We start from the raw sequence: 14,667 nt of genomic DNA on the forward strand, positions 1-14,667 counted from the left end.
TTCGATTTTTCAAAAATAGCAGACCTACAAGCTCGTATCGCGCCACTCGGTGGCGCGATATGAGCTTGTAGATCTGCTATTTTTAAATAGCTAAAGCATAACATGATGCTGACACCAAAATGGGTGCCCGGTCAGAATGGGCTTTAACATTGAGCGCTCGGTTGCATTTGCCAACCAACATTTGGTTGGCAAATGCCGAAGTAGACGGTTCTTCCGGGTGCTTCAAAACGCTCCATATATGGAGATCTAAGGGCCTTAATTTTGCGTCCTCACCTTCGTCTTCAATGTGTGTGTGTTTATGTAAATGTTTGTGTTTACACAAACATTCATTATCAATGGCATTTAATGTTTGTGTTATAGGACAAAGTTTGTGTTTACGCAAACCCTCAAAGCTGGACATAGGAGAGGGGCTCAAAAACAGCACAGTGTAAAGTACAGTGGCATATTTAACACACATATTTAGCTAGCCTACATCCAACCCTGGAAATAGAACAGTGTAATTATTATGCATATATACACAATTGTATAATGCATAATAATTAAGCATAGATTTCAACGTAATATTCTAAAATAATTATGTAGGATATTCCAGTCTGGAATATTTTTTTTTTCTTAAATAAATAAATAAATCCACAGTTTTTTTTTGCACAGGGACCATGTGACAGGAAACCAAATCTGAAGCGGCCGGTGATGTTCAAGATCACCGAGCAGTTCTCCACTGTTCAACAGACTAACCCAGATAGAGTGACACGGTTTCCTTGAGCATTTAATTTGCTTTACATAATAGGCCAATATGGGCACTATACAATTAAAGAAATAACCAAACCTTCTGTCTGGTAACATTACGCATGCATGTTGTAACCATGCATGATGCATATACACAGTATAGTTGGCGTCCATAAAATATTGTGCCCCTCAATGTTATAAAAGCCCCCTGAAAAAGTTACAACACTCTTCCCTAAAAACCTAAATACAGACCTGCAAGGCAATACAGTCACGCCTGGTACCATATCGCTTCAAAAGGGGGTTATGATGTGCAAAAGTACAGAAACATGATCAAGTCTAGACTGTTCAGACTGCAATGCAGAGCTGCTATGATCAAGTCACCTCACCGTCCGTTTCATGTGAATCAGAGAGGGGGACATTCATGGGAAAATAAGCACCGACACAAGCAACCTTAATTATATCAGCACAACGCACGGTGGGCTAGTGCTGGGGGGGGGGGCAGAGTGTACCTGTGCACCCAAATCGAGCGGATAAATGGTCAAATCGCCACACACACCACCACATGTCATTTAGCCTACAAAGCAGCATAGGTGCACTGCTTACCCGGCTCTGACTATAGCTTTCAATCCAGCCTTGCATCAATTTGCACCATGACTCCTCCTGAATCGAAATATAATCATGTAATATACACCGTAATGGGCAGAACACACACACACACACACACACACGCGCGCGCGCGCACGCACTCCTACACGCGCACATGTGCGCAGTTTGCGCAAAGAACCATGCCCCCCCCCCCCCTCCGTCTAGATATTAAGCAAGCCGGTTGGTGATAGCATCATCATCATGAATCAAATGCGTATAATTAACATTATATAATAAGACAAACGACACAGTGGTTTAAGTGGTGCGTAATGCGCAACCAGCCGGTCAAATGACCCGTAAACTAAACAAAAACAAAAACACACACACACAGCTGATGAAATTATATTATCACGATGATGAATGAACGTTTCTGGTTATTATTAAACATCTGCGAATGCAACTCACAAAACCTCAAAGGGGGGAAAAATACACAGCCCTATGTTGTTGTTCTATGCAGCCTCCAAAAGCCTGTCCTACATATCTTATTTATATATATATATATATATAGACCGGTATATAGTATATACACAATCCTGCCTACCACGTTTTTTTTTTTTTGGGGGGGGGGGGGACCACGACTGGACTGAACTCCCCCCAGCAGCAGCCCACTCCAGGCCGGGCCGGGCCGTGCCCTTGATTATGAAGCGGGTTTGAGCAGGCTCTGCTCCACCATGGCTCCGACTGACTGACTAACTGACTGACTGAATAACTGACTGAGAACCACCGACCACCACCACACAGCTCCCCCTCCTCCTCCTCCGAACCGGGGAGAACGACTCTCTCTCTCTCGCTCTTTTAAAAATCTGCAAACTTGGTCCAAAAAACTTTGCACCGACACTACAGTCAGTCAGGAACAGTCCTGGATGGATTACTGGAGCCCCTAAGAACCGTAGCCCCTCTCTCTCTCTCTCTCTCTCTCTACCCGACTCCTCCTAGGGAGCCCCTCCTCTGTTAGTAGGGCTTGGGGTAAATTGGACCGAAGAGAGAGAGAGAGAGAGAGAGCCAACTAATACCACATATAAACGTGGTTCTGTTCCATTCCGTGCCGTTCCTTTCCTGACTGTTCCTTCCTTCCTCCCACCCTCGCCTTCCTCTCTCTCTCCCTCTCCCTCTCCCTCTCCCTCTCTCTCTCTCTCTCTCTCTCCGCAGCCATTGGATTAGAGGAGAGAGCAGAGCAGAGCAGCAGAGACTGCGCCATTGTTAATACTGGAAAAATGTGTGCATAATAAGTTATATTCGGTATACTACTGCTTCTTGACCAACAACGGCAATGTCAACAACATGCTTGCAACAACAACAACAAACAAACAAAAAAGGCTCTCAAATACAGTTTTCCTTAACACACAACACCCCCGTCCAGGTTCATTTAATCATATTTGTATTCATTCATTTCCCTCTCGCACATGTTGTTATGTATTAAAGTGGTTTTAAACATACCTGTGACGCCATCATGTGTTTTTTTTTAATTGGAAAGTACATATACCCCAAAATGAGACCAACCCTGTGGCAATCAAGTGGCAAATACCAGTGGCTACCACAGGGGGCGCCCCCGGCAGTGTTGCCATATCTTTGCGACAGCAATAAGCAAAGAGGTCTATGAAAACAAGCCCAAAAGAAGCCACTCCACAAAATGAGCAATTTGAATCAATAATCAGCCAATAGGCAAATTAAGGCAATAGCAATAGGTAAATAAATAAGCCGATCATCGCAACGCGTTGTTTAACATCATCAGGAAACAAGCCTAAATAAAATGAGCAATTACACTTTAGAAACAAGCCCCCATCCCCCCCCCCCAAAAGAAAACCCCAATTACCCAACCCATTCTGAACGGGAACCCATTTTGGTGTTAGCATCATGTTATGCTTTAGCTATTGAAAAATAGCAGATCTACAAGCTCATAGCGCTATGAGCTTGTAGGTCTGCTATTTTTTGAAAAATCGAAGAACGACTGACATTTTTAGAATCTGATCTCAGGTCAGAATGGGTTAATCAGACCAGTGTGTGTCCAGTGGAAACCTCGTATGAATCTGATCTCAGGTCAGAATGGGTTAATATTTCCAATGAACTTCACAGCAAAACAAGCCCCCCAAAAAGTCACTTATAATAAGTGGACATGGCAACCCTGTCCCCCGGCCCTCACGTTAACATATCATATGAACTGCCTTAATTTGTGTGTCATGGTGGTGGTGGGGGGGGGGGTATTCCTTCCTTATAACGACATTAAATAAAAACCGAACACTAGTAAAGCCAAGAAGTTAAAAGTCACCACCACCACCCCACCAATACTCCATGCACTTCCCCCATAGACTTCCCCCTCCCGACAGAAAGCAGCACTGCCTCACGTCCGCCATTAGAGAGCGAGCTAAACAATACGAGGCTAATAGAACCCTACCACACACACACACACACACACACACACAGTCACACGCACACACACACACACAGCACACACACACACAGCGGTGAGTGGGGGGGAAGGGGACAAACCTCACAAATCAACTGTGGATTTCCTCATGATGAAAAACGTGTCTTCTACTGTCTGGAACCTCACGGGACTCGCGCGTGCATGCGTGAGTCTGATCAGGACATATAACCCGCCCCGGCGGCGTACCCTACCCCTACCCCTACCCCTACCCCGACCACCCGTACTACACAGTTGCTGAAACTTTGACTCATTAAGAGGGAGGGGGAAAATGGCGTTAAAATTGGGAATAAAAAAAGAAGAAGAACCAACCCCACAACGTGTGTTTCTTACCGGAGGAGGAGATATAGCGCCACTTTTGTGCCCGTTGACATTAATCCGGCGAACGACGCATGCGCAGCGCACCACCAACTAACTAAGGCACCAACCAGGCGAGAGAGAGAGAGAGTCTAGCTGTTGCCGGACCTGGGCAGACATGCGCGGCCGTTTTCCGCTGTCTGCCGGCGTCTCTTGGGTTTTTAGACAGCTGGTGGATTGAAAAGAAGCTCCACCCACGTGGAAGAATGCCGCTGGGGCAAGCGTTTCCGGGAATCTGGCTGTCCGCGGCATTCAGCCGTGTGGGTGGAGCTTCTTTTCCATCCACCAGCTGTCTAAAAACCCGGAAGAGACACCGGCAGACAGCGAAAAACGGCCACGCCTGTCTGCCCAGGTCTGAAAACACTGAGAGAGATAGAGACACCACAACAACCCCTTTCTCGATTTTCCTTCGCTGCGCATGCGCTGAGTGGTCAATCAGGTTAGGCCCGGGTATGCAATTAAACGTACCCATCCATCCATCCATCCACCCGCTTATCCGTAATCGGGTCGCGGGGGCAACAGCTCCACCAGAGAGCTCCAGTCTTCCCTCTCCAGAGCAGGGTTCATTAATATATTAAAAAAAAATGTTTTAATACACCATTACAATGTTCTTATTTTGATAATTGATTTAAATTGAAATTATTTCACAGTATGCATGGGTAGCCTTAGCTCTGGTCCATATCCTTCTACTGCTTCGATTCTTCCCTGCAGTAAGGCTATGGGACTACCAGTATTAAATCTCAAATTGAAATCAGACCAGCCTCTCCTCTTTTGTGGAAATCTCACGAACGTTTGACCTACTCACCAATAAAAAGACGGGTTGTGTCAATAGAAAAACTACTTTCCTTAGTGGACGCACTCTGAGCCCCCCACCACACGTATAAACGGTACTTTTTGGCCAAAAAGGGATTTAGTTTCCACCGGAAAAAAAATACTTTTAGTTACTCTGCTGCGCCCTCTACCGATATTGCCCACAGAACTGCCTCATAGAGAATATTTTTCCTCCGGTGAAAAAAAATTCCTTTCTGGCCAAAAAGTACCGTTTATACGTGTGGTGGGGGGCTCAGAGTGCGTCCACTAAGGAAAGTAGTCTTTCTATTGACACAACCCGTCTTTGTATTGGTGAGTAGGTCAAACGTTCGTGAGATTTCCACAAAAGAGGAGAGGCTGGTCTGATTTCGATTTGAGATGTAATACTGATAGTCCCATAGCCTTACTGCAGGGCAGAATCGAAGCAGTAGAAGGTTATGGACCAGAGCTAGGGTAGCCTACATTTAAAACGAAGTCAGTACGAAAACTCGACGAACCATGATTAAGCAGACTTGTTTACAACAGGGTCCACCATGTTCAATTCATCAGAATATTTAGACGTATACACTTCTATAAAAATCATATCACAATCATAAGGCCCAATTACTGAGTGCCAGGTATGATGACACTATAGGCACATTAGGACTCAAAGGGGCAATGGGTCTGGTCCGCACGATTCGATACATCACCAAGATACCCATGTACCTGTCTAAATACTTCCTTATGTCAGCGAAGTCCACACCCACAACAAACCTTGTGTAACCCAGAGTAGGCACAAACAAGGGACTAAATTATTTTCGCTCCTATGCCACCAAAATGTGGAACGCCCTACCAACAGTCATTAAGACATGTGAATCCCTTGACTCCTTCAAATGGGCACCTGCGGACGGCTGCAATTCGAAAATTGCACCCCGTAAAATCTGATTTCCCCACCCACCCTTTTTTATTTTTATTTTATTGTTCTTCTCCTTTATGATGATTTCCTGTTTTTGGCTATATAGTAGTAAGTAGTGTGTCTCTAAATGTTGTGATGAATTTAACATGGTGGACAAACAAGTGTAATGCTTTGTGGTGTCGTCCAGTTTTTGAGTTGTTAACAGATTGTAATTCTCCAATCTGTTAATAAATCTTTCAATCAATCAATCAATCAATCTAAAAGAGTCCATATAGTAGGCTACTAGTTCTCAAATGTTTTATTTGCAATAACCTATAGAACCCCCTAATAACTGAGTCTGAGAGTGTAGCCTAATGGAACCAATGAATCTGTAAAGGTAATATTTATATTGTCCACTCATTTTGTATGGACCGTGGCAAAAACAATGACAAAAAATGTCCACCACAAAACAAGGCAAGCCAACGACGTGCAGTGCACGCCGTCTCTCGTTATATATCCTATATATGTTGCCTATATACACAGTTTTGTGTGCGGGTTGTTCTATATGTTCCAGGTCGGTTGTTATGGAGCACAACGAACGAGGTTGTTGTTGCTGCCTTGCACTGCAGTCTGTAATTTATACCCCGAGGTACCACGGTGTCGTCGGTGTCACTTCCGAATAAGAACTGATCTACACAAGCTCACACCGCACTAGTGCCAATCTGCCGTGCCATGCTCTTTTATGGTGAATGGGCGTGGCTATCTATTATTGAGTTATGTTTTTCCCCAACACTGGAAATCTAAACACACGTTTCAACTGCAATGTTGATGTTACATCAGCTTGTCTTGAAATAAGGCAAAAAAAACGGTTGTATTAGATCTGTTTGATATCCAATATCTATTCCCCCAACAGTATCATCACACCCTATATTTGTTCACAAAGTTGTTGTTGATCACATCCTATATTTGTTCAAATAAACAACAAATGAAATAACACACACACACACACGCGTGTGTCATACGTCAGAATCCGTTAAAAAGGTTTGTTCCTATTATGTTAGATTCGTTCGTTGCACATTACGCAACCGTTTTGATCGAGGTGGAGTTTAGTCTAGACCGTACATTAAGACACTGTAGTTTAGACATAGGGCATTGAGATTGAGGGCAATGTACGTCTAAGAAAAAGTGAAATGTGCTGGATTGGAGTGGAGGGCGACTAAATATGGCGGATCAGGTGCGCTATTTTATGCCTGATAAAATGTGGCCGTTTCAAGCGAGGAAAGAGCAAACAATTTAAAACCACCAGGAGCTGTGTTCAGTTCAGTTTATGGTCATTTCCAAACTTACCGAATTAGAGGTGGATATATAGGCTATACTTTAATGTCAAACTTGATAATGTGCGGCCGATGTGCACGATCATCAATTCTCGGCTGATTAGTTCGGATCCGCCCAGTCCAATCCAAACCGGGACTTGATCAATAACAAAACAATCCTAAAACTGACCCAGGGGGACTCCAGGGGAAACAGACAAATCCTTTGATGAATCCTACTCCCCCCAGCGGTGCTTGGTGGGACTGCTGTGTGAGTGTGATTGACTATTATGTGTGTAGAAGGATATGAGAATAGGTCTGTCTGTCTGTCTGCCTGCCTCCCTGCCTGTCTGCCTGCCTGCCTGCCTCCCTGCCTGCCTGCCTCCCTGCCTGCCTGCCTCCCTGCCTTGTCTGTCTGTCTGTCTGTCTGTCTGTCTGTCTGACTGACTGACTGACTGACTGACTGACTGACTGACTGACTGACTGACTGACTGACTGACTGACTGACTGACTGACTGACTGACTGACTGACTGACTGACTGACTGACTGACTGACTGACTGACTTGACTTGACTTGACTTGACTTGACTTGACTTGTCTTGTCTTGTCTTGTCTTGTCTTGTCTTGTCTTGTCTTGTCTGTCTGTGTGTCTGTCCTCTTAGGCCTTGTACACACATTTCAAATGGACATTCTGTGTTCTGTCTGTGTTTCATGGCCGCCTCAATGCTTTTCCAATGGAAAGTTGGTGTGGTTTGATTGCCCCCCCCCCTCCCCCCATCAAACACAAGTGTTTGGTCAACGTGACTTCCATTGGAAAAGCATTGAAACACAGACGGAACAAGCATGTTCGTTTGATATGTGTGTATGAGGCCTTAGCAGATCTTGTATTGAACTGTACTTTCATGTGCGTATTCTACAAACTGTTAATAAAGTTTTCAATCAATCAATCAATCAATCAGAGTAGACCATACACAGGCAACCGGCGGCCCGGGGGCCACATGCGGCCCCCACCATCACTTAATGTCGTCCGCAGGTTAATATCAGAATACTGTGATACATTATTGATTTCAGTTGTAAATATGCAAACATGACTCCCTTTAATGACTTCAGTCTAAATTAGTAAATTAGTAATTAGTAATTACTAGTAAATTAGTATTGGAATGTTTTTTTTTAATGTCCAATGTATTTGTATTTAGTTCATAACGTTAACATAACTATAATGTAAGGCATTTCAACGGCATTTGAAATAAAATAAAGATATTACTTTGCAGGATTCCAATAAAAAAATAGCAAAAGAAGAATTTCAATTCAATTATAGCAAAAATAGCTGATCTGCGACTGCGAGCTCAAAATGTGTCGCACTGCGACGCGCTTTGAGCTTGTAGACCAGGGGTACTCAACTGGCGGACCGCGGTCCACGACCGGACCACCTCTCTGTGGACCCTAGGCATCAGGTCAGGCCAGCAAAAAAAAATCTCTCCTAAGCTCAGGCCAGGCCAGCCACAGTCAATTTCAATTCAATTCAGGCAGTGTTGCTGCAGCACAACTACATTGTGTGTCTTATGTTAATGGAGGGAAGAAGTTAATAATATAAATAACATCAGATGGTACATTTCTCATGTGAAATTGCTGCAAAGGCCCCCAAAATGTCCCCCAAGGGCCCCTAAAATTCTGGCTGCGCGCGCGCAGTGTGATTTGGACTTGGAGTTCCACTCCGGGCCTGCACTCTGCACCCCATTATTGGTTGGTTGGAAGGGGATCTGATTTGTATACGCTTGGCTTGACCATACTAAACGGGCATAGAGCCCCGCTCTCCGATGGACGCCGCGCACGGGACCGGACCTCGGTCTTATTCAAAAAAATATTTGTGGACCTTCATCATTTCTAGTTGAGGACCCCTGTTGTAGACCCTCCTCTTACCATGTATCCCTTTCTTGTCACCTATTACATTATCTATAACTTTGATAATGATACTGTAGACACCAGAGAGCTCAATGAAGCATCTCACATAGCCTGCAGTATGTGTTGTGATTTAGGTTGACCGTCTGAGTGGTCGCTCCCTCATCATGAGTCTCCATCTAACCAAACCCAGCGAGCACGGTCAGGACCTTGACTTATTAGTGACGTCTCTATTGGGACCCGAATCAAGTTAAACCAAGACTAGTCAGATCTGGCCCAGAACGTCACCTGATTTCAACCAACATAAATTCTGCCCGCTAAGACAGACGTCCCTGGATGAATCAGAGAGAGTCCGATAGAGGCCACATGAACTTAAGTCATATCACAACTAGTCAGATCTGGCCCAGAATAAGCTATATTATTTTAACTGGTGAAGACGTCCTGGAAATGACGTAAAGATCATCCCCATATGGGCTGTGATCTGGCCTAGTCCTGAACGTCACTGGAGGACGTCATCATGAGGTCATTTGGCTTGCTGGGTGAGGATCAGCTGAGTCGCACACACAGAGAACATTATGTCAGCACCAGGCCGCATTCACTTCTGTTATTATGAGTGTTCTTCAGTACTGTAGTACCACCTGGTATGGATGTTTGTCTGAAGCCCTAAAGTCACAACTGCTGCAACAACTGAACATTTGTTCAAAGATTGTTGGACAACAACTTCAGAAACGTTATACATCCACGTATGATAACAGCATCCTAAGATTAGCAAGGAATATCACCTCTAATAGCCTACTAAGCATGTGTTGTATGGAGAATATAGGTTGCTGCCTTCAGGAAGGAGATATGGTGTACCAGCATACAATAAGGTCAGACTAAAGAGGTCCTTTGTCCACCAGTCGACCTTGAGGCTTAATCAGGAGTTGTAGTAGCCACGGGGTAATCTAAGCGGTGGATATTGCTCTTGTCTTCATGTCTTTATGTATGTAAATTGTCTTGTTCTTTGTTATGTCAAATGTGTGTATGTGTATGTGTTCTGCATACTTGGCTGCTGTGTCGCAAGACAAATTTCAGTGTGAACTGACAATAAAGTACTATATCATATCATTGCACATACATTCTACAGTTTATTAGACACACAGAGAAATGTTTTGCTTTATTTAGCTAGGACAGTAGAGCCAGGAAATGAAGGGCAGAGAGGGGGGTAGTCCTGATCGAAACGTCCCCAGCCAGAATTGTAGTGACGACATTGCAAACATGTGCACACACCCCTTACCCTTGTTTTTTATGCATGTTTCTACAGTTGTCCTCCATTTTTAACCAAATTAAACTTTTTCAAAAATAGTAAAAATTGTGCAATTTATTGTATGGCCAAAATATACAGGGCTTAAGTGGCTAAGGTTTCTAGTATGTTTTGACATAATACAACATGATGTATTGATTGTCATGGATTAAAATTATTGTCTCCACCAGGCCGAAGGCATGGGGAGAGAGTATGTTTTGCACTCCGTCCGTCCGTCTGTCTGTGAACAGCTATTCTCCGGCACCGTTAACCGGGTCGATGCCAATTTGTATTTATTCTATTTCACCTCCTAGTGCATTTCAGCATTCCATCATTTCAAGGTCATAGAAATATTGACAGGACACAAATTTGACCCGTGCCGCTCATACTATAGGTTTGCCGCTTTCAATAGTATTGATCTATTGAAACATTCTCTGCGCTCACAGAAACTATGTAGGATAAACATAAATACAAAACACAAGACAAAAACTTGTTAAGTAAAACATATGTACAGAACATTTTATTTAAGGTAAAGGAGTTTCAGGAGGGTAATCGACCCTACATATTCACCCAGTCTCACCCATTCGTTCATATCAGAGTGCTTATTATATTGTTCATCAGCATAGGATTGAAAAATGAAACCATATGAAAATGAAATTAATTCCATACTAGCGGTCATATTAACCACATGAACCCTATAGCACTGGTTCACACACTTTTTCATGTCAAGGACCCCCAAATTGACACCAATTAGCCCACGGACCCCCGTTTGAAAAGATATGCCAGGGACCCCCATAAGAGAAGATCTTTATGGCTCTAGCAGTGATTTTCAAACCGTTTAATTTCAAGGACCCCCAGATTGACATGAATTAGTCTACGGACCCCTATTTAATAGCATTTATATTGTCAAATCAATGCAAATTTAACTCTGAGTGTAAAAATTGACCCTTTAGGGTGCATTTGTACAATCTGAGTTACAGACCCCATAAGGGTCCATTTGGTTACAAACTATCATTTAGCTGGGTCCCCCTGGAACTCCCTCAAGTACCACTGGGGGTCCCCAGACCCCACTTTAGGAACCACTGCCCTATGGCGTTCGTTCCAATGCTGGGCTTGTCATGATAGATCCTTCGCAAAAAATATCTGATTTGAAGCTCACAACACGTCCAAACAGCAGATCTACAAGCTCACAACACGTCGAAGCTCAACCTGTGAGCTCGTAGATCGGCTGTTTGCCGATGTACAACATATATAGGGCTTAAGTGGTTATCTTTTTCCTCGCTATCGGAATAAAAAATAAAAATTGCCTTAAGATGATGCATTTTAATGTTAAATAGAATAGCATACTTTATTGCCAACCATAAAGAGAAGATACAGTATCACTAATTAAAAGCACCAAAACATGGATTAAACACAAAAAAGGTTTACGCTAGTTTCCATTTTGGTGCATTATTAAGTTTTTTTACGGGCTTTACTTTCATGCATATGCTTGATATAAAAAGTTGTGGGTGTCACTTTTTTTTAATTATAAAATATATTTTTTTAACCAATCTCAATTTCTGGGGATTATAAATCCCGGTTTGCATGGCCTCAACACAGGTCAGTCAGGTGATCACCTCCATCAGATGGTATAAACTTTACACTGTAAAGGCTCATACATTTTGGGTGGTGGGGTGACCACCGAACTACAACATGACGTCACAAGCCGCGGTGAAGAGCAAACCACCGCCACCGCCCCAGCCCTTGTCTGTTTTTACTCACCACCGCTCAACGTTATTTCAGCTCCGGTGGTCAGCTCACCACCGGAGCGGTGGTCACCTCACCACCGGGGCGGTGGTCAATTTCACCACCGGAGCGGTGGTCACCTCACCACCGGAGCGGTGGTCACCTCACCACCGGAGCGGTGGTCACCTCACCACCGGAGCGGTGGTCACCTCAACACCGGAGCGGTGGTCACCTCAACACCGAAAATCCAGACTATGAATAGGCCTTAAGGCCATCTGCCGTTACTTCCACGGTGACCACTGTAGAAAAACTACATGACTTTATATTACGTGGTCACAGTTGTGCTACCTTTCCACAAGATACTAAATCAGGAATTAGTATTTCAGCTCTCGCCACATCTGATATCTTTTCAGTAGTTCTTTTCCCTTTGCACGCCATAATTTACATATAATAATCCAAGGTGGGAAAGCAACCTTTAAGTTAATTACAGGTGTAAAAAAAAAAAAGTAAGGCCAAACATTGAGTCAGTCAGTGTGTTGAGATGGATACAGTTACATTTAATGCAAAGACATTCTTCCAGATGAAACATGAGCAGCAAACATCCCTCTTCCATTTCCACATCCTTGCTTGTACAATAATTGGGAAAGGAAAGTGCACAACATTAACTGACAGATGTAGCTCTTACTTAAAGCCTCATTTGTTTAGAAAAGCATCCTGGCCGGCCGTGACATAAACTCCTTCACGTTGAATAAGACAGTTCTCTCATGAGCCAATGACACGCTGACGAAATCCGTTTAGCCCAACATGCTGAAACACCGTCGGTCGGTTGTGATGTGAATAATGAGGCTGACAAAGCGCCTCCTGTCCCACCAAAAGTAATGTTAGTACATTAAGTACTAGTAGTTAGTAGCAGTGAAATGAAATCTAAACTCTTCTACCCATTCTGACCCGAGATCAGATTCATACGAGGTTTCCACTGGACACACACTGGTCTGATTAACCCATTCTGACCTGAGATCAGAATCTAAAGATGAACCAATTAAATTGTGAAAATGGGGAGGGTAACCAGACACGCTTACAGTAAATGAAAATATTTTGATTGATAATGTCATAAGCAGGAATGTCCTGCAGCCCTCCAGTAATTAGGTGATTCAAAAGCTATTATTATAAAAATAAAAAAAAAGTTAAACTAAAAACACAAACCAAAATACACATAAACGTATATCTCTGCACGCCAGCTAACTCAACCCACCAAAAAAAGGAATCTATCTTCAATAAACGTTGTGGGGAGTGGGAAAGGCAATTTAAAAAAAAAGGAACGTACATTTCTGATTAATTATCTGTAACGCCATTTAGGGCAAAGCAGTGGGCTTGGTCCAAGAAAGCAAAACTAAATAAACAATCTTAGTTCAAATGCACTCAGACTGCTAAATTCAAAGTAGGTACTCTACGCCCACGTACACACTAAGCTACATTTACAAACCTGTCGAGACACACACACACACACACACACACACGCACGCTAGAGACTCTCAGAGGAAGGCACAGACTGGACGATTTTTGGGGAGGGGGGTTCTCCATAGCGGGGAAAAGACAGACTTTTCAGTCAGACTTTGCGAGGCGACTTCCTTGCAGGAATATTAATGTTGCAATAGACCGTTGTTTGTGACATCCTTGGGGATTTGTGCTGTGTTCACTGCCTGGCACGGGAGAGGGCGATGAGCAAAGGGTCAATGTTGTGTAGATGTGGTCAGTGTGTGTGTGTGTGTGGGGGGGGGGTTGCTTTGTCCATGGGGTCAGAAATTAATCTTACAGTTACACCAAAGAGAAGCTTGTTGAATTCCACCAGGATGGTCCGATGACCACACCTTCTAACCATTGTAGTTGTACTGTATGTCTAGGCGCAGTGTGTGTGTGTGTGTGTGGGGGGGGGGGGGGGGGTTGCTTTGTCCATGGGGTCAGAAATTAATCTTACAGTTACACCAAAAAGAAGCTTGTTGAATTCCACCAGGATGGTCCGATGACCACACCTTCTAACCATTGTAGTTGTACTGTATGTCTAGGCGCAGTGTGTGTGTGTGTGCGTGCCCTTCGTGTGACCATTGACACCATCTGTAATGTCATCACTGTAATTGGACCTTGTATGCACAGATAAGAAGCTTGACCTAAGAAAAGAGGGGGAAAAAATCAATTAGAATTACTTCTGCACCATATATCTGTTTATAAGAAAGCATATATAGGAATACAGGTTAATTACTGCTGCACCATATATGTGTTTATAAGAAAACTCATATGGATATGTAGAATCAAGAGACAGAGAAAACACTAATGTTACCGCTGGCAAATTAGTTACATTTCCGCGATAAACAGACTGTATCAAATATGACTGACTGTCTTAAAACGATACGGACACCTCCCCGACATTTTGGCCAAGACAGTTTGTTTATTTTTGGACCACAATCCTTATGAGAACTAGTGAAAATAGCAGATCCACAAGCTCACAACGCGTCGCTTTGCACCACAGTGTGAGCTTCTACATCAGCTATTTTCACTCCTACTTAATCATTTGTTTTCAAATGTATATGGAATTTCTTGGATTTTTCTTTGATTTCTTCAG

The 14,667-nt window shown here is 43.5% G+C and overlaps 1 protein-coding gene across 1 annotated transcript in view; it reads right to left on the reverse strand.

Annotated features, from left to right (window-relative positions):
* Positions 1-13,082: 13,082 nt before the first annotated feature.
* mphosph8 (M-phase phosphoprotein 8) overlaps positions 13,083-14,667 on the reverse strand; it is a 38,187-nt gene continuing 36,602 nt past the window's right edge. The window contains exon 14 of the mRNA XM_083777066.1: positions 13,083-14,215. Coding sequence (XP_083633192.1) covers positions 14,174-14,215 — 42 coding nt within the window. The 3' untranslated portion in view covers positions 13,083-14,173. The remainder of the gene's footprint in view (positions 14,216-14,667) is intronic.

Source organism: Protomyctophum parallelum (genome assembly GCF_964188405.1).
Source record: "Protomyctophum parallelum genome assembly, chromosome: 11".
NCBI classification, from domain to species: Eukaryota; Metazoa; Chordata; class Actinopteri; order Myctophiformes; family Myctophidae; genus Protomyctophum; species Protomyctophum parallelum.